Raw genomic sequence first — 21,675 nt, 5'->3', positions numbered from 1 at the left:
TGAGAAAAAATCCAAACTTCCTGTTCTGAATGGCTTCTACCCATGTGGCCGGTGTAAGGCCTGTAAACATAGCAAGCGGACGCTGGCTTATAAAGTTCCAGGTCTCTCTACACCGAAAAAGATTACTAAATTCCTAACGTGCTCAACTGCATATGTCATCTATTGTCTCATCTGCCCTTGTGGCTTAAACTACATTGGTAGTACCACCAATGCAGTTAAATTAAGAATATTAGAGCACATGCGTGCCATTGCCAAAAAAGATGTCACCTACCCCGTAGCGAGGCACTTCGAGAAGAAACACAAGAGTAACAGGGATCTGTTAGCATATATCTGTATCGATAGTGTAGCAGCTAACATCAGGGGTGGTGACCGCCTTCTTAAACTTCGAAGGCTTGAGTCCAGATATATAATTGATTTACAGAGCAAACACCCGAATGGTCTTAATATGCATGAAGAACTTTCAGTTCATTTGGGTTAATTCTGTGAATCTCTACTTATCATGGACATTCGTCTGGGCATAAGCACTTCATTCTTGATAGGTCCCTTTCATGTCAATACATATACTTAGTACTTCTGGTTTTTAGATATCTGAATCGTAAAATTTTGTTTATTATTTGTGCTTGCATCCCATGTCATTTTGATTTCCTTTGTACAGGAGCAGTATTTTATATGCCCATCCTGGGCATCATTCATAATTGCTATTTTGCAAATTTTAGTAGAGGTGCATCTATATATAATCACAGGAATGTCTGTCTTTGGAAACCGTTGTATTTAGAGCACTTTTATTCTGGTTATATATTACAATCATGTACACAGATGTGCTCGCATGGCTTTCCGTATTGCTTAGTGTTTTGATTTATTTTATTTGCACCTCAATTTTCAGTACTGCTTACCTGTTTGTTGGTATGCCCATACAGGGCGTTTATGTGCATATAAGGACTACTGGACTATTTGTGTCCATCAAGGGCTTGATAACTCATGTAATTCCCAGTATATTTATGGTGGGACTCATGTTAATAGTTTTCATGTGTATATATATTTTACACACGTTTAATTTACTTTAAGAATGTGATTTCACAATGTCTTATTATACCGTCCTAAGATGGCCGATCCATTTGTGACCATGGACATAGTCCTTTTTTGCTTTCCATCATTACAGCGGATGTAAGATTGTTAACTTAAATGAGTTGAGCGCCTCGGCTCTTTGCATATCCTGACGAAGCCCTCTGGCGAAACGCGTCGTATGCTGTGAGGTTCCCCAATAAATTCTATGTGGAACTACCCCCTGCGTGTGCTGCTTTCCTTACAAACAGATTGTTTGTGGATGTTTGGAGCTGCGATTAATATAACGGGTACACCCCCGTTTGGCGTGCACCCGCTCACGTGTGCAGCTAGCTGGTGTTTGGAGCTTTATATATATATATATATATATATATATATATATATATATATATATTCACTGAAAAAACCATAGGTTTCACACCAGTTATAGTTAGCTGGAAGTTTTACTCGCATAAAACCATTGAAATTCCCACGTTATAGTTAGTTGGACTCACTATAACTTGCGCGTGCAATGCACTGCTGATGACGTCACAAATTACATCACTCATGACATGGTCAGTGACATCACTGATGACACCATCCAGTGAATGTGTCTTTCTGAAAAATAAATATTAGTGAGTAATGTTTAAATATTTAAATATATGTATTAGTGTTTCACTTTGTGTATAAGTGGCTGCATGGGTTGGTGAGTAGCTACATGTGTATGTATATGGGTTATTAGATGTTTTTCTTAGTATCAGTATGAGTGTTTCTATGGTTTGGTGGGGGTATTACTTAGCACATAGATGCATGAATGACTGACTCTCTCTTTGTATGTTTTGAAGACCGCATATGTGCAGGACTGTATGGGTGGATGAGTGTGTATATGTGTGTGTTAGTGAGTGAATGACTGTCTCACTAGTGTTTTTATCAGTAACTACATATGTTTTAATCTAGTATATGTGAATATTGATGTATATAAGTGAGTATATGTGAGTGAGGGATGGTAAGAGTTCTTGTTTAAATTAGTATGTGTTTCTATAAGTGATTATTTAAAAGAGTAAGTATGTGTAAGTTTTCTTAGAAGTAAAGTGGTAGTGTGTGTATAGCTGTATATGCAAATAAATGGATGTTCAATAGTTTGCATGTGTGAGTATGTGTGTGAGTAACTTATGGATAACTGTCGGTGTGTAACAGGATGTATAGATGTATCACTGCATATGATGAGTGAGTATATGTATGAGTGACTATATAGAACTGTTTGTCAATGAGTGGATGTGTATATAGATGGTGGAATTACTGAATTGGTTGTTGTAACTGATATGGGTATCTCCATTTTTTGGAAAATTTTAGTTTCTATTTTTGAATGTGTTTCAAGGGTTACATTATAGTGAAAGTTGGTCTGTCACTTTGTCACAAGGATGGTGTCATCAGTGATGTCATGAGTGATGTCACTGACCATGTCATGAGTGATGTAATATGTGACGTCATCAGCAGTGCATTGCACGCGCAAGTTATAGTGAGTCCAACTAACTATAACGTGGGAATTTCAATGGTTTTATGCGAGTAAAACTTCCAGCTAACTATAACTGGTGTGAAACCTATGTTTTTTTCAGTGAATTTAATAGGTTTTTTAAATGCTAATTCCTAACTATAACTAGTGTGAAACCTATGGTTTTTTCAGTGAATTTCATAGGTTTTTTAATAGCAAATCTCTATAGGTATGAAATGTGATATTGAATTGAATTTTATATTGTATAATTATGTAATAGTTTAAAAAAAAATAAAAAATTGTCCGGAGCGCTCCCGGGGCGCGTACCGGTGCGCTCACCGGTAAGCACAGTGTTACGGCGCGCCCCGGGGCGGGTACCGGTGAGCGTCCCGTTAGCGCTAATGCCGCGAACGAAAACAACATCGTAACGTATCGCGTAGCCGCGTCTGTGTGATACGCACGGCGTAAACGCGCTACGTAAGCGCCCCGGGGCGCGCAGCGCAAGCGCGTCGGGTCATGTGACCTGAAAATAACACTTCATTGGTTGCTAACATTTTTTTTATAAAGAATGAAATCCCCACCCATTTCCTTCACTTCTTCTTTCACTTTTGTGACTGAAAGACCTGCCTGTTTTGCTGTCGGTTCTTTGTTGGATATCTTGGATTATCATGGCTGCCAGACCATCCAGCAGTGAAGATGACTCCAATGAATTCATCGATGAAGAGCCTCCTCAGCCAAAATACAAAGAACATTTCATCTGGAAATGTTTTTCCATACCTGATCACCAGAAGAAGGTAAATGCTCCAAAAGTGGAGTGCAGGATCTGTCACACAGTCCTGTCACGGGGTAACCCCAATAAAAAATATTCTTTTGGGAACTCCACAATGATTCGCCATGTGGAGAGAAGGCACCCCCAGAATTTTGCCCGGGAAAGTGTCAGGGCTCTGGCACAAAAGGTTCCCAGTGATGGGGCCTCTACATCAACCGGAGGACGAACACCATCGGTGAGGGGGAGATCACAAGAGCAGGTTCCGAACATTCAGCCTGCATTTAACAAAGGCGCCCTTAAATGCAGATACTGTGATCAGCTACTTTCCTGTGTGGAGCAAAGTGTTCTGCTCATGGTTCGAGCATTGGAGAACCATCACTGCCGTTACCAGCCCTAATTTTTTATTTTTTTTTTGCTCCTGTTGAGCAGTTTCCATTCCCTGTTTTTGTTGTAGTTCTAAAAAAAGAAAAAAAGAAAAAAAATTATTTTCAGAGCTACCTCCAATTCTCATCAAAGAGCTATATTCTTAAAAAAATGAAAGAGTAAGTGAAGTGGAGTGCATTGATAAATGAAAGGAAAATGAGTAAGAAAGAACAGAAAAGTATGAGAGGAGAAAGGAAGTGAAGTAGGGGGACTGAAAGAAGGTGAGTGTTGGGAACGAAAGTAAGGAGAAGGAGAGTGAACATGGGGAATGTGGTTATTCAAACAAAATGTAGAAAAGAAACGGGGGTGTGGAAGGGTAAAAAAGATGCATTGCTGGAGTTGCATCATTTTTGTGACACTCTCCAGCAATACATCACTTTTGCGCTTACAGATACGTCTGAAATACTGACGTATCTAAAAGTACTTGCGACATAATACGTCATATATTTAATATGACGCATGAGTAGAAGACTGAAGGCCTCATTTATGAGGCCATGCGTCACTTTTACGCCACCGGTGCGTCACTTTTTGTGACGCACCAGTGCTGTTAAAAATGCACCTTATTGAGTCATATTTACAAAGTGACGCATCTAGGTAGATGCGTCACTTTGTAAACCCCTGCGCCACATTATACCTACGTCAGGTGTAATGTATGCAAAAGGAGTGTATTGACGCAAGAAAGGGTCGTAGAGTTGACACAGTGAATGAACTGAGTTTTCCCCATGCTACGCTCCCCGGTACACTCCCCAGTGCGCGTACCAGGCACTCCCCCCGCGAAAATCGAAAACAAATTTATTTTTTTTGCCCCGCTGAGCCTTTTTTGGCCACCACATCAAACTTAGGGGGCCAGGGGGGGGTCTACCCTGCCCCCTTTTGGTCATTTGCCCCTTTGTTTTTTGCCACCTCTTGTGTCTCGATCCTACCGAGACACAAGATGGCGGCTGCTCCGGACTGTTTGGAATGTTTACAGACACCCGAGAGCCAATCAGCGTACCGGGGTGCGCCTATAGATATATATATTTTTTTGAACCTAAATTACTCAAAATCCACTGGAGCACATATCTTGAGACATAGCAAAGGCACATCGGGCTACCAGTCCCTACAATTTTGCCAAGTTTGGTGGAAATCCATTCAGCCGTTCGAGCTAAAAGTGAGTTTGACCGCCCTATGGAAATTAACATGGGGAAAACACGTTTTGGGACCCCCCTTTTATCTCGGCCCCCGATTGACGAATCCCCCAAACTTTCAGGGAAGGAGCACAGAGCCGCGAGGCATAGTTGCGGAAAAATTCAGGCAGATTCCTCAACCGGCGCAAAGTTATTCCCAATAGAATGTTGCAATTTCCCTATGGAAAACAATCCTAACTATAACTACCTACTGGCGACTGCCAGTAGGTAATATATATATATGTGTGTAATTTCCATTTTGCCAATGCATTTTCTTGCGCACTCCCGGCTTCTTAACCCCTTTAGTGCTGCCGCCGGACGTTGCGAGCACTACCTCCGTAGTGCTGCGCACGTCCAACGCGGCCCCACCCGTTTCTTAGAACGTTCAGCACTGGCGCTGAACGTTCGTCGCAAGAAACGGGTTAAATTTGACTAGCAACAGTTCAATGCAGTGCACGTTATTTTAATTTCATAACCGCTTATAACAGCAGCACTATACCAGCAGCACATCTCTACGCGTTTCGGTCTCGCAGAGACCTTGATCACAAGACTAATATATATATATATATATATATATATATATATATATATATATATATATATATATGCACACGCACACACGCATCCACCCACCCACCCCGGGGTCCCGCGCATGGGTGGGGATAATTCCCTGCTTATGACTTTAATGAGTATACCCCTGGAAGAGAACTAGCATTACAGGTAAGTAACTTATCCATTCATACAGATAATACTATGAGCATGCACTGTCTAAACCATTAGGATCAAAGAGTTGGGAACTCGGTCTCTAGATTTCGTAGCAACGGCTCAAAAAACAAATGGAGATATTTTATCTCCAGAGCTCCTGTGCTAGGAACAGTGGGTAATGTGCTTTTGCTCCGTTTGTCAAGGAAAATTCCTGCACAATTTTCCTCTGATCTCACTCATTCAGACTGAACTATGCACATTTTCGGCTGATAATTCTAATAGCACTAGACTGGCGATATCCATGCCTGCTTCAAATGTCCACCAGGCCACACAATACCCTGCCATACAGACTAAACCTTTTGACGAGACTACATGCACAAAACCAGCATCTGAACCAAACGTTTCTGAATTTGGCAGCATAGCTGTTGAAATCAAGCTATATGAACATTTGAACTTTGCTCCAGCATGTACAGAAATTCTGAAGATAGCCAAGTTTACATCTACAAAGGCATGCTATTTACTGAAAGGGAAATATTATGTATATGGTGCCAAATTAACTGGCATGACCCAATCTCATGTCAAGATAATTTGTCATCCCACATCTTTTGCATTTGGTCATTCAAAAGTAATCCTGCTGCACTTATGACCTTAGAAAAGAGTCCAAAATAGGTGGCCTTCAGCATCCCTGTAATAAAAAGATATTTTGGAAGGTGTGAATGTGTTACCCCTGATCAGAACAGTTTTCCCTGTGGCAACTGGACATTGTTCTATCAAGATTAATAAGCTTTCCTTTGGAACCTGTTCACAGGGCTACATTACAGCAGGTCTTCTGGAAGACTACATTCTTAAAAGCAATAACATCTACTCAAAAGTTGAGAGAGTAAAGACCTTTATGTGGAAGCATACACACTTTTCCAATAGGGTTCCCAAAGTTGTCAGCATTCCAGATACATTAAACCAATACCTTGCTTGTTGTCTTTTCAAATGCATCAACACTCCCAGAACACTCCCTACACTTGTTAGATGCGGGAATGTTGCTGCAACCCTGCTTAGACAAAACAAAATCACTTTGGAAATTCAACCAGTTGTATTTGATAAGTATGGCCATGTTTGACAGAGCCTAGCTGTGTCCAAAGAGCATATCACCACGTGGTTGTGCATTCAAATCCGTATGCAGTACTGGCTTTAGGGCTGTGCGACTGGTTTGGCAGAATGGGATGCCAAGCTGGGTGTGGAGGGAGTGATGGGGAGATGGGTGGGGCTGCATTTCAAAATATCTTACAGGCTTAAAGGCACCTACTGTTATTTGTGTGGCCAGCCATTTTCAGGTAGTAATATAAATGTCGGGTGGCTCTAGTAGTTACTCTATTTACTGGAGAGATTGGACTTTTGTCTGGTTAATGTGCCTGCTGTAAAGAACAGCGTACATCATGCAGATTACAGATGCGTATTTTAAATAGCTAAGTGGGTTACTGGTTTTGTCAGAGATCATTTTCTTACTTGCAGTTCATTAGTTAAACTACTTTTAAAGTAGCACAGTGAGCTGTGGACCAGCATCTCTGATCTTCATGCATACTAGGAGGCATAGGTTTGGAACCTTGTTATTTTTTTCCTCAATCTTTGATTTTTCTGAGGTTGCTAAAAAGGGTTCCTTAGGGTAGTAATATATTCCTATTTGTACAATCTACCCCCAACTACTGTGTTGCATTTAAAATCAAGACCGTTTCTCCAGACCAAGCACCCTTAACCAACAATACCTACCAGTATTTGTGAAATGTGATTCCTACACCTTGTAGCCCATATTAGCTTATGTTAGTTCCTATAAATTGATTTAAACATTTGTAAGATTCATTATAATTCTGTAATGTGTGAATGTAAAGTGTCCCAACCCTCTACATTAGGATGAGTAGCATTATAAAAGAAATTAAACCTGAGTGGGGCTGAGATGAAAGAAGGGCACTATTGGAGGGTGATAGAGAAGAAATTGCGTAGAAGGTCCTTGAGGGAGTACCAACAAATATGGTCTCACCTGGTGCCAGTGCTAAAAGACAGCCCTGTTATGTTACCAATTATCAGACAAACTGCTCCCAGAAAGACCAAAAGATCATTCCACTAGAGGCAAGGCAGCCACCACAGCTTGGCTCACAATGATCCACTGGCAGTCGTTTCAAAGCTGCCATGTGATGATCGGAGCACACTACTCCTTAGATTCAGATGGTGTTTGATGCTAAGGTTTCCAATGCCGCTTTGAGAAATCTATTTAGTTAACCACATTGCATTCGCAATTGGGCCTAGTAGCTCATAAAACGTCTGGTGCGTCTGCCCGAGAGCCGCAGTGACAATTTGCCTTATTGTTCCTATCATATTCTTATGTTTATGACGATTAATGAAGTTCCTACAATGCAGATGAAATGGTTACTTGTACTCCTGGTTCTGCTTCCTAGGTATCTTCATAGAAGACCTGCCAAACTCCTAAGCTGTAATGTTGGCAATTTGAAATTATAACTGCCTTTGTCATACTAGATTCTTACTTTGTTTCTCCCTGGAATAAATAACCGAATCTGGGATACAACTGACAATACCTTGCTCTATGTGTAATGGAAGCTCCTAGAGCTTCAAAGGGACAGGAATTTTGTTTTCACCACTTTCCAGTGAAAGCTTTGTAGGCAGAAATTCAGCTCAGTTGTACACAGGTTTTGAGAATTTTCCACATAAGATGCTACAATGCAGTCTTGAAATAGTCTTTTCTAGTGTCTGACAGTGTACATTTCTGTAAAACCTTGCCTTGGATAGGTTTCTGAAGGGTGCTGCACATCATATGGACTTGCAGACAATAGCACCCTGTATATGTATAATTCTGTGGACAAATATATTGAAATGAAGTGTTCCAGGGTCCATGCTTGCCGCAGGGAATTATTCTAACGTTTATGACTTCAATGATGAAACCTGCGATGCAAAACCAGGACTACAAGTAAGTAACAATTTCTTTCTAGGTTGTATTAGCTACAGTTGAATTAAGAATTCATCCTGGATTAATTCACATATCTTAGTGAAAATCTGCCATTACCTTTTCAAAATCAGTTTGAGCATTTTAGGTTGATGTAGTGGGCAAAGATACATGCAGGGAGTACAGGTACGTGGAAGGGGAACACGTGCCTTTAGTAACAGTGGTCTTTTTTCCTGTTCCAGATACACCGGGACCAGCCCATCTCCTCCTCCAGGCTCTCACTATACCTCCCCGTCAGAGACCATGTGGAACACAGCCGGCGCCTACAATATGAGCACGGGAATGGTGGTCACTGGTACTGTACCATCCTCATCGTTTGCGGGCCAATCTGGTGGGTTTGTGCCTCAAGAATAAACAGTCAAATTCAATGCTAGGGCCCAAGGTATCTCTCTCACAGTGGCAGGGAAAGGGGGAAAATGATGGTGTTTGTGGTATTCCTAGATTTTGTCCTGAGGTGCGCCCTCAGAGCAGCACTTTCTGCCATTCAAAATTACATCATCTGATAAATACTTCTAGCTGCAGATTCCTCACCTTAGAATTTCCACTAGGCGTCAGACTTGCTGGGCAGAGCAGTTTCATCAACAGTGTCTTACGGTGCCACGCCTAGCTGAGGACACCTGGCTTTTCAGGGGATGTCCAAGCATTGCTTATGGGCATACCCTTTGATGGCTCCCGTCTCTTTTGAGACGAGGCGGATTCAGCGCCGGAGTGCTTGAAGGACAGCAGGGCTACGGCCAAGTTCTGGGGACTTTGCACGACCCCTCACCACCCTCAATCCACCTCTTGTGGCCACAAAGGGACTTCCAGCTGCGTCTATACCTGCCCAGCCACTGCTGTGCTCAAGCCTCCAAGACTCTGCTTGGTTGAGGACGCAGTAACCACAGACCTTGTGGATCAGGCAGCCAGAGGTCGGACCAATCCACCACCCCCAGGGCAGTTGGAACCTCCAAACCATATAGTTTGCCCGCTTATCATGGGCACCCAGTGGGAGGCAGGATACACCATCACCTGCCTTATTGGAGGTCTATAATATCCGACCAATGGGTTCTGCAGATTGTCCAGAGGGCCTACTCCCTCCCATTCATGATTACCCCTTTACCCATGCCACTTGCTTGCGACAGGCTGACTGAGAACCATCTTTCCTTACTCTGCCAGGAAGTGACTGTTCTCTTGGCCAAAGGAACCATAGAGAGGGTGCTAATGCCAGAAGTAGGTCATGGTTGCAATTCCCTCTACTTCCTAGTGCCCAAAAAGGACAGAGGCTTTGGTCCTATCCTAGATCTGCACCCTCTCAATTTCTTCCTCAAGAAGACGTTCAAAATGCTTATGCTCTCTCAAGTCCTGTCTGCCCTGGACATGGGAGACTGGATGGTGATGTTGGACTTGCAGGACGTATACTTACACATTCCTGTCCTGCCTGCTGACGTTACCTGCAGTATACGGTGGTGCACGAGCTCTTTCACTTCACCATGCTCCCTTTTGGCCTTACCAGCACCCCTCAGATGTTCACTAAGTTGATGGCGGTGGATGCAGCTCATCTGTGGAGATCAGGGTTGCTAGTATTCCCCTGTCTTGACGACTGGCTGTTGAAGGTGGGCCCTCCCGCGGCTGTCTTCTCCCTCTCCCAGACTAAAGCGGACCTCCGGCATTCGCTGGGGTTCACTATCAACGTGCCGCAGTCACACCTGACTCTCTGATGCACCCTTACATCAGAGCGGTTCTGGACATGGTACAGTTTCGGGCTTATCCTCCCGAACGATGAATGCAGGCTATTCTGGGTAGTATAGCATTGTTGCAGCCTCTAGCCTCTATTTCAGCTGGACCTCATAGCCTCTCGCATCCTGCTTGTGACACATGCCCACTGGCATGTGTGCTCTGCAGTGGGACCTGAGGTTCCAATGGGTGCAGTATCAAGGGAATCTCTCAGACATGGTCCACATCTTGGGGACTGCAAAAGATCTGTAGTGGTGGCTAACAAACTGCGATTGGGTCAGCGGCAGACCCCTCTTCTTTCTCCAACCAGATCTCAGTGTTGACAGATACGTCACTTATGGGATTGGGCAGCTATCTGGGAGGGGTGGAGATCAGAAGCCTCTGGTGGAATTCGGACTCCGCATCAACCTACTGGAGCTCTGGGTGATCCGGCTGCCATTGAAAGCCTTTCTACACTCAGACAAGAGAAGGCTAGTGCAGGTGTTCACGGGCAACACCACTGCCATGAGGTACTGCAATAAACAGGGTGGGATTGTAGACCCTTTGTCAAGAGGCTTTGCGCCTCTGGACATGGCTGTAACGTCTGGGCATTCCCCTTGTGGTTCACCTCGTTGCGGGCTCTCTGAACGCCAGGGCTAAGAACTTAGCCAAAGAAGCCTTGTGGATCTTGAATAGCATCTCTGTGCGGAGGTGGTGCAAGGTCTCTTTCAGCAGTGGGGAGAGCCTTGGTGTTAGATCTGTTTGCCACCGCATACAACTGCAATGTCAGCAGTTTTACGTGCTGGAGTTCCAAGGCAGCTCTCGCTCTGATACCCTTTTAGTCTTGAGTGGAGCTCAGGCTTCCTGTCCCCCTTTCTGCCCATACCACTCCTGCCCAAAGTTCTCAAGAAGATCAGGACCGGCTGGGCCTACGTCATCCTTGTTTAGGCAGACTGGGCTCAGATAGTTTGGTATCCCGAGCCGTTTAGCATGGCCATCGGTCCTCCGATCAGGCTGCCACTTCAGGAGGATCTTCGGTCTGTCGCAGCAGCAGGGGAGGGTTCTCCATCCCAATGTATCAACTCCGTCTCTTCTTGCGTAGAGATTTAGCAGCGACAGTTGACAGCTTTCGATCTACCACCCGAAGTCTACGATGTTATTCTAGCAGCTGGGCCTTCCTGCACCAAAACTATATATATGCCTGCCGGTGGGGCAAGATTGTGGCATGCAGAAAAAACAGGTTGACCCCCTTTATGCTCCGCTTTCTCAAGATCTCTTTATTCTTTCTCTGCCCAGGAGGGCTCTGCTCAGAGCACCTTAAAGGGTTATCTTTCTGCTATTGCAGCCTTTTTTGGTGATGCCTGACCAGCCATCCTTCTTAGAATCCCCTATTGTACGTAGGTTATTGAAAGGTTTACAACATAGGTTTCCTCCTTCTCCCTTCATCATGCCTCAGTGGGACCTCAATCTTTTCCTGATGTGTGCTCTTTCAACCCTTGCACAACTGTCCTCTCGGGCTCCTTACCATCAAGACTGCTTTCCTGTTGGCAATAACATCTGCCCGAAAGGTCAGTGAGATTCAAGATTTGTCATCCAAGCCTCTATGGGGAACCGAAGATGGGAAAGGCTGTGCAGAAATGGACATTCTCCTGATGGCTTGTGCTCTCCATTAAACTATGCTATTCATTGGCCAAGAAGCAACCCCCTTATGGCTTGCATGCTCATACCTCCAAAGCTAAGTATGCCACCACTGCGTTAACATGCAGAGTCCCGGTCCTGGAGATCAACCAAGCAGCGACCTGGGCCCCTCTGCACATGTTCACTTCGAACTACTGCCTGGACAGTCAGGCCGGTGGGGATGGGCACTTTGCCCGTTCGGTCCAGGCCCACCTCTGGGGAGGTGTTGCTTGGGTATCTATTCTAAGGTAAGGAATCTGTGACTAAATGTCTCTATCAGATGAACAAGTTACTTACCTTCGGTAACTCCTTATTTGGTAGAGACTCTATTTAGCTGCAGATTCCTTAACGACCTAACCATCCTGCCCTCTCTGCAAATGTATTCCAAGAGACAGGGCTGTTCCCTTTTCAGGGCCTTAATTTTCCACACCACTGCTCAGTGATCTTTGTGGCTCTGGGCTCCTGGCATGAAAAGTTGCAAAAAGAAACTGACATCAGGGCACTGTGGTGGCACCTATTTAGGCACCGCAAACGTCACATCTGGCCCCAACGGTGCCACGCAGAGGCAATCAATGCCACCTACCACGTTCAGAGGTACTTCTCACAAAACAAATTCAGATAGTCTGATGCCTGGGAATAATTCTACGATAAGGAATCTGCGGCTATATAGAGTCTCTACTAGAATAGGCCTTACCGAAGGTAAGTTGCTTGTTCTTTACAACTATCCCTAAAAATACTTGGAGAATTTGTAGATTTCCCCCAAAATATTCCAGAACTGGATGTGGCATAAGCCTCCTGGAATATTTGGGGGAAAGTTGCTCTTTCCCCAAATATTCCAGGACTGGAGTTGGAATAGTCTTTTTGACCGTCCAGTATCCTCCACACCCACTGCTGCCATGAGGGTGCTGTTCAGGGCAAGAAGCACGAATGAGGGGTGTTTGTAAGAGAACATGGTCACTGCTAATGTCTCTCAACTTACGAAATTGCTACTAAAGGTTGAGGGCCCCATTTCCAAACTGCACTCGAAGAACGGTTGGGTCTACATGCACCACATTTCTCAGACCAGAATACCTTTAAGAAGCTGCAGGGATCTCTGCTTTGCAGGAAACCAACATTTGCCTATTGTGTTGTAATGTGCTGGTGGTATCACGATCTGAACCCATCTTTTGAAATGAGCCTGTGGGGATAGTGGTAGGGGAAAAAAGGGGCAGACTTCCAGTAGATGTTGTATGGTTCCTGACAACAGGTAAAGTTTGTGTATCTATGTGGTCATTTGGTTGCATGCTCTTCTCACTGTTCTTGATTATCACATTGTCCTGAGTGTCTGTAGCAGTAACCTGTTCACTTTCCTACATTCAGGGATGCCTACTGCTTATGACCTCAGCGGAGTGATGGGAGGTGGGTCCACCATTGGACACAACAATCTGATTCCTTTAGGTGAGTATCATTGGTGGGGCTCTTTAAAGAAATCCTCTTCTTGTCCGGGACTTGAAGTGGATGTAATAATCTGTGCAGTACTGCAATCATCTTCTAGAGGGGGGGGGTTAATGTACTTGAACTTTTTTATTTTAAAATTAGAAGTTGCCTTCAAATCAGTAGACTGTGTTTCATTCTATCAGTGTATGGGCAACTGCTATTACCAGACAACTGTTGAAACCCTCCCCTTTAAATGTTGCATAAATCTTCTCTGTTTTGACCCTCATTATGCCTACACCATCTGAGAGCAAGTTGGATATTACTGCTTCCCATTGTTCCAACTTTTCCTATACAGGATTAGGCTTCCCCTTCCTCGCGGTTTATTATTGGTCCTTCAACTGTACAGAACGTACTCCCTCTCTTCATGCAAAGCTGTCTACCCACTCTATCCCGTGCCCTTGGTCTCTGTTTGCCTGTGAGGCTGTGTGCCTCACTGCTTCCGTGCTCTAGGAGTCTGATCTCCACGCTGCTTGACCCATTGATCTGTGCATGTCTATCTGCTTCCTTAGTCTCTTTGTTCACATGAAACTTTATTCCCTCTCTCTCTCTTCTGTACTGTGACTTCCAGCTTCTTTTCCGTCCACTAGCCTCTCAATTTGGCCCGTCCAATGATGTTTACAACCCAAATCAAAGTTATACTTTGCAACGGTCCTGCCTTAGCAAGAGGGGTAATGTTTGGTTTATGGTCCATCTGGCACCTTTAGCAGCCACCTAATGTTTCCTCTCTGTTGTACGAGATATGCCTCTCAATTAAGTTCTTACCCCACCTTCTTGCTTCTTGGGAGTGAGGGGGGGGGGATTCCAAACTGCTGTTATGGAGCCCAGTGCTTTAATTTAGCTGATGTAACCTAAAAGGTCCATTCAAACCCATTGCTGATCTGCAGTTGCTTCGATAAAGACAACATTGTGAGCAACAGGGCTTCCAGTAAGAGGGACCGAATTAAAAGGCTAATAGCACCCCCCTCCCCACCCCCTCCTTTATCAGCCTCTCCATTTCGGTGAGTCTTTCAACACAGAAAGGTTTTCCCTTTCTGCATCGCCACTGTATGGGATTCCTTTGCAAATAGGTAGCAAAAATGTCCTTCTCTATATACATATATATATATATATATATATATATATATATATATGTATATATATATATATATATATATATACACTTCCTGTACACAGACCATTGTGCTTTCAGATTTTCTTTCTTGTTCCTTCTCAGGGAGTTCACCTCCCAATGTCTTTACCTTTCACTGTGGTATATTGACAGCCTCTTACCTTTGTTTCTGCTCAGAAGTGGGCTTTCATTTGTACTCTGACAGGTGGGACATGCTTTTCTTAATTTCTATTCCTCAGATTATTTCTCCCCATCTGGGTTTGGTCATGAATTACTCTGTTCCAAGTATTACCCAGTCCTCTCAATGTTGAGTGAGTGATTTCTTTTTTTCGGTCTCAGAAGGACATAGGCATTAGAACTTTTTCGGTGGTTAACTTTAGTGCTACATCAGCTCTTCAACGTACTTCGCACTGTTGACCGAGAAAGATGTAGTGCCATCCAAAATCCCTTTGTTGGGGGTCTGAACAGTTTCTTGCAGATTTAGCATGATCCAAAGATGCAGTTGAACAGCATTAGTTGCTTTTCCCTATCTGCCTATGTTCTAAAGCACTCTGCACCCTGAACATTATTGGTATCTGGCTGGAGGTTGAAAGAACATCTAAAAGTGTTTTTTCTCAGAGTAAAATTTTTCCCAGATGATACTCCCTCCCTGGATGATCGTGGCACATTTTAAGATCTCAGACAGAAGTGTAGGAGTTCCATATTTATTCCCAAGATACTCAGTGTTATGGACTTGTTGATGTTAAACTACTACTCGACAGGGAAAATGGTAGGGCTAGGTTTGCATAAACAACTTGCAGTGTGCATACTCCCAAACTTTATTCTGAAAAAGGATGGATTACACCATTTGCAGTGACGTAACGTATTCTTTAGCACAACAAGTAATATCGGCTGTTTGTTTACGGGACATTGGTGGAAAATGATTTTATCCTATTTGTTTTAACAAGGATCAATTTTGGTCTCTGCTATTTCTGGGTAAGGGGAATGTTCTTGAATTTATTTGTACCCTGCCCTTTCCCTATGATGCCATTTGTGGAAATTATCCATTAGAATTTTGATATTGAAATCGCTACTGATTCGGAAAATATTCTTCACTGTATGTATTTCACTTTTTAACGTGTCCTATTTGTCCTAATTGTCTTTTGATGTATTCTTTTATGGCTGATAGCCAGCCGAATAAAGATTTTCTGACTGACTAGTAAACCAAGGACTGTGCCCACTCAGGCTAGAGGATTTGGGAAATGACTCTTGTCTGAACTTTTCAGTGACTGCTCGTTCTGTATGGATTTGGATATTAGAATTTGTAATTCTGCTTTCAGGTTTGGACATACCTTTGTGCCTCTGCCTCGCAGCAGGAGGTGTGTTATCCAAGAAGTCCTCTGTTGCATACTTGGGGAAAAGTGCCTGTAAAGGTGTCAATTTAAGATCTGATTCTCATCTGCTGTTGCACTGGCAGCATCCCCTATTTAAGATATTTCAGAGCACTGAAGCCAATACATGATCTGATCTACTACTTGCAGAGTCTTGTTATGAGACACTGCCCAGATTTGTACAATAATACTGTATATGTGCCTTCTACTGTGAATGTGAAGCCGCCACTTCAGGTATGTTTTGAAGATGGAAGGCAGCGATTTACCAATGTGAAGAGCATTGTACTGGGCTTCTGAAGAATTCAAGAGATTTTCTTCAGATTTCACTTCCTCTATTAATTCATGCAGCCTGAAGGATTCCCAATTTTCCATTTTATGAGGATGATTCTGAATCTTGTGAAGCTAATACCCACACAAGACAACAATACAGAAAGGTGACACTTGTTTTGCAGCGTTAATCTTTTCTGGATTTACATGCAATGCATTATTCCTCGAGATCCTGCAACTGATGCTGATTGTTGAGAAAAGCATTTTAAACTTATGAATTAAAGGTTGAATACACATACTGGCAAATGATTGCTTCACAGCGTGAATCTGCTTTGTGCTCCCATCCTGGGCATCTTGCTGCTATCTATAGTTTGGGCATAGAGGTTTTGCTTTTAACTGTAGTTGCCTACCATAAGCGTGTTAAAATACCTCATTGTAATATCCATGTGAAGGACTGTAGTCTGCATCTTTAGATTGTGTTCTGTCCACCACTGGATTTGGAAGCACGCGTGAAGTCTGGAAGAAACAAACTGCTAGCTGCACAGCTTTCTTTCAGTCACTGAAACAGTAATCTAAAACTGATTTGAACTTTGAGTTGGATTTTTAAGGCCTTAGAAGGTCTCATAAAGTCTACTAATGTTTGGCTCTTTTTCAACTTATTGGTTTTAAGAATGAACCGAAAGATATTTATTTCTGCCTGAAGTGTCTTTGAAGACTTTCATGGATTGTTCTCCATCATAGTTCACCTGTTCTCTCCAAGGACTTAAATTTGTGCTCTATACTCAAGACCTTTGAAAACCATGGAAACTGTCCCTATTTCATGAACTTGTAGTCAAAGATCACAAAGATAAAACCCTGCTTTCATTTAAGAGAAGAAAACTAGAATTGTGCGTAGACAGTCTTTAGGGACCCTAAAAACATCTCATTGTCTTGTGCTGTGATTCACCAGATAAAAACGTCTTCTGCATTTTAGAGGCCCCAAATCTCACAAAAACCAAGCAGTTCTAGTTAAACAAGTGCAGAAAATGTTACTCGCACTGGATTTGAGGATAGAATTCTGATGCTGTATTGTCACCCTCTGCGAAAAACGAATGCAAAAAAGTTACAACTTTCGGCTACACTCAAATGAGGGTGTAGGCAGCCAGCTGGAAACAAAACCTTCTACTCCCCTTTGTCGATTTCCCCACCCCCTCCGTCGATTTCCCCACCCCCCCCCCCTTTGTCGATTTCCCCACCCCCCTCCCCTTTGTCGATTTCCCCACCCCCCTCCCCTTTGTCGGTTTCCCCACCCCCTCCCCTTTGTCGGTTTCCCCACCCCCTCCCCTTTGTCGGTTTCCCCACCCCCTCCCCTTTGTCGGTTTCCCCACCCCCTCTCCCCTTTGTCGGTTTCCCCACCCCCCCTCCCCTTTGTCGGTTTCCCCACCCCCCCTCCCCTTTGTCGGTTTCCCCACCCCCCCTCCCCTTTGTCGGTTTCCCCACCCCCCTCCCCTTTGTCGGTTTCCCCACCCCCCTCCCCTTTGTCCGGTTCCCCCCTTTGTGGAGCCCCCCCTCCCAGGGTTCCCCACCCCTACTCCTTTGTCGGGTTCCCAACCCCTTCCCCTTTGTTGGGTTCCCCACCCCTTCCCCTTTGCCGGGTTCCCCACCCCTTCACCTTTGTCGGGGTGCCCCCCCCCTCGTTCATCTTTGTCGGGTTGCCCCCCCTCGCTCCCCTTTGTCGGGTTGCCCCCCCCCCCCTCGCTCCCCTTTGTCGGGTTGCCCCCCTCGCTCCTCTTTGTTGAGGTTTCCCCTCCTAGCACCCTTTGTCGGGTCCCCCACCCCCGTGCCCCTTCATCGTTCCCAGCCTCCCCTTTCTGGGTTTCTTTCTCCTGTTTTACCCCCACTCCCTCTTTGGTTTTCTCTCTCCTTTTTCCCTTTTCCTTTTTGGCTTTCCCCTTGTGTTCCCCTCCCTCCCTTTATAGTTACCTTGTCTGTTTTAAATCTATCCCTGGAACATTTTAGTGGCGCGGCGTGTTACCCCTATGCATTTTTGTTCAAGCTGAAAAGTCTGGAAGTTCCACAGTTTCTCAGAATCTGTAGCTACAGTCAATGAGCCTAGTTAGTCGTGGTATTTTTTTCCTCAGTTTTGACAAATACAAATTAAAATGGCTAATAGCATCAAAGAATAATGAGACCTTAAACTCCGAAATATGGCGTTAATAGGGTGGTTTCGAAGGTAGGACGATGGCAGAATTGACTACTGAAACAGGTGTTCCTGCTCCCTTACCCAAAAACCTCCACACCCTGGAAGCCTTAGGCATTGGGTGGTTAGATAATTAAAACACAAAGTGCAGTGAAGAACAAATCTGCGCTGGGGAGCTGTTGTCACAGGTAAGTAAAAGATTTTTGACTTCTCTTGTTCTCTCCTCTGATCATTTGTTTTCTGTACGGTGTCCAGCTTTGTTGTATTGTTCCTCTGCCTCTTGAGCTACCCCAGAAGGAAAGCCCTCCCCATCTATCTTGTGCATACGAACAGCTTAACACTAGCATATTTAAATAGTCTTTAAATAAAGTCATTCTTTAAACCTTGCTTTGAAATCGGTCACTTGCATCACACCATTCTGCACCTATGTTTGGAGAGCCATGTGGAAAACCACCATATTCTCTGTGCTAATGCATGGTTGGAATGATGTAGGACAATTGTAATTGTTTTAATTGATTGTGAAATTGTGAATTTGGTGCTTGTGAACGGGGTAAACATGACCTTTTCCTCTTCTTATGCACATTAACATAGAGCATCATCTGCCCTTTGATTCTCCACTAAAGAAAAGGCTCCCAACTTCACTCCAGCGTGCCGATTCTAACTTTCTTTTTCCACTGGAACATAGTTTTATTGTATTTTCTTGCTCAGTAAGCAGTACAGTCAGTGCTCTGGTCCTCACTGGATGTCTATATCAGATGCAGGTGTGTCTTCTTTTCGTAGTGAACTTAATGAGGAAGCATCAGGAACAGAACCACTGCCATGGAACATTTATTTCGTGTGTTACGGCAATTTGAGAGTGGAGGTTGGCTTTCTCCATATGAGGACCTTGGGGAAGGGTTGACCATGGGTTAAGCTGGTAGTATTTGTCATATGATAGCAGATGGTGAAAAATGTATTTGTACATACTTTTGGTCTCTGGAACTTTGAATTATGCAGTTCAGTGTAGATTTCAATTTCAGTAGTATAAGTGCATATATAGACCTCCAGAGTGCGACATTTTAGAGGTTCACATCTTTGCTAGGCTATCCTTGCGTATCTGGGGATGATCTCTGAGCACTTTTCACAGAAGTAGACTCTGCAAATTAGCAACTACTGTCTCTGCCTGGGGCCATAATGGCAAGATCACAGTTAACTTCAGTTTCCTGTCAATTATTTACTCATCTCTGTATGCATTACTGTTTTTTCTGGTCTAAGTAGATATTTTTGTAATAGTTATTTTATATAGTTTGAATTTTTAAGCTTTATTCCTTAAGGAGCAAGTTCAGTATTTCCTTACTCCAAATCTATATTTCTGAGGTTCAGTCTTGGTTTTAATTTATCTTTTTTTTTCCCTATTGAATTGTGCCCCTGCACTCTGATTTTTAATGTATTGGCTGATCAAATGTTTACCCAATTTGTTTTCAGAAAACTGAAAGTCCTGGCTCTGTAGTTATCAACAGTGTATATCTGCTTTAACATATTAAGCTTGTGTATGAGTTATTCCTTGTCTAAAAGTATTGGCAATTAATAATTAATCCTGTTGAGCTGTTGATCCCTTTATTATGGAGTGTAGATTACTATTCACACTTTCTTTCATTTCTGGGAGCAGCAAATTGGGAGCCAATATAGCTTTGTTCACTGGTCATTCAATCTAATTCTAGCAAGATTCCTGTACATTTGTAGAATTCAAGAATGTGTATTTGGCAGTAGTTCTTCATTATAAATCTTATTCAAATAAATGAACAAACACGAACAGTTCTTTCAAAAGTAAGTAGATCGGATATGCAATATCACCTCTAACATGGGGTGTTGTGTAGTAGCGTACTAGAAGCCTAGAAAGCTCTTCAACACCTTGGTTAGATCTAGCAAGAGCTATATAAATGCAGCCACAATATAGTATGCAATTACAGAACTGAAAACAAGGTCTCTTAGGTGAGTGACATTTTTATTTAAAAACTTCAAGTTCAGTGTACAAGTTCAATCTCCGATAAATGAGATGAAGGGCTTCAAAGTTAGTCATTTCTGTCTACGGTTGTTGGAAGATTATTTAATATTTTGTTAAGCAAGCCAGGTCCCCAGAAATTCTAGTTCTCTGTTTCCATTTTCTATTTTAAACTTGGATTAATAGAAAGGCAGTTGTAACATGCTCTTGTGTAGTTCTCTCTGAATGTAATTAGTTTGACAGGGGTTCTGTGTAATGTCCAGCAGTCTTCTGCTTTTCTGGACCTTGGATGAAGGTTTTCCCTGTTGATGATCATTAGTCCACAACTCATATGGGTGGCACACTGGCATTTTTGCATCTTTGTAGTTATGGTATTTTACAGCATGATCTGTGACTGTAACCCACATTTGAAAGATTCCCCAATAAAGTGTACATTAATTCAGTGAGTGCAGTAAGCCCTTTCATTGTCTTTCTGGTTGTCTCCGAAGTTAACAATGTATCAGCCCGTTTCTTATTTTCTAGTCGGAGAAGGCTTTTGTTTTCCCAAGTTGACACCAGGTGACAGTAGCAAATGACCAACACTTTGTTTGGTGCTTCATGGTGCGGTCTCTTTTTGAACACTTGCGCAAACTGAAGAAGAACATTTATCAGTCAAAAACTGAGTGGAAAAGTAAATGTATAGATGTTTTATGAAAATAGGAGTACTGTGCCTCTTCCCCCTTAAACAAAAAATTGGTAGCTGACGGTGGCCTGAAATGTTCGGTCCTATTATGTTGAGTTTATCTGGAATTTTCTGCTTTTTGTGAAAGTATCAAAAATAGAACTCTTGACCTTCGAGCCATCCGCAGTGAACATCAAGATTGCATCAATTGTGCGGTCTTAGAAGGGAAGAGCAGGCATTTGTATACTGAGCTGATGGAGTTATTTCTTCCATAGTCTCAAAACTGGTGAAATTAAAACCGAAATTCATAATCCACCTGAAGTGTTGAACTGATCCTAAAAGGGGATAAACACTGAAAAAGTTGATAGCAACACCATACTTCCATCCCAGGAGTTTTAAAATTGACCAGACGCCTACAGAGTATCAAACACCAGGAGACCAACCATGGCTGCTGTCCAAACCCAAGACATGAAGCTGTTTTGAACCTGATGTCCTTCTCCTTTTAACATTCACTCCCAGAGGGTTTGAAGAGTTCATTAAAGATCAGACTAAACTTCAGTCCAAAATCTGACCCAGCAAAGGGTGCAGGGTGAAGTGAGTATCCAAGATCATTTTTGTAGAACTCCTTCATAATGCTTCCGAGACTGCATTCTTTGACAAG

The 21,675-nt window shown here is 43.2% G+C and overlaps 1 protein-coding gene across 6 annotated transcripts in view; it reads left to right on the top strand.

Moving 5' to 3' along the window:
* The window catches only part of CARM1 (coactivator associated arginine methyltransferase 1), a 395,773-nt gene that overhangs the window by 361,552 nt on the left and 12,546 nt on the right, over nt 1-21,675 (top strand). For 2 of the 6 annotated variants that reach the window (XM_078685050.1, XM_078685033.1), the window contains exons 13-14: nt 8,786-8,934; nt 13,332-13,409. In XM_078685050.1, coding sequence (XP_078541176.1) covers nt 8,786-8,934; nt 13,332-13,409 — 227 coding nt within the window. The remainder of the gene's footprint in view (nt 1-8,785; nt 8,935-13,331; nt 13,410-21,675) is intronic. The other 4 variants (XM_078685059.1, XM_078685043.1, XR_013609861.1 and 1 more) reach the window with 2 other exon arrangements.

The sequence above is a fragment of the Lissotriton helveticus genome, chromosome 1_1, assembly GCF_964261635.1.
Source record: "Lissotriton helveticus chromosome 1_1, aLisHel1.1, whole genome shotgun sequence".
Lineage (NCBI taxonomy): Eukaryota > Metazoa > Chordata > Amphibia > Caudata > Salamandridae > Lissotriton > Lissotriton helveticus.
The sequence above is the reverse complement of the archived record's forward strand: the minus strand, read 5'-3'. Positions and strand labels throughout refer to the sequence as shown.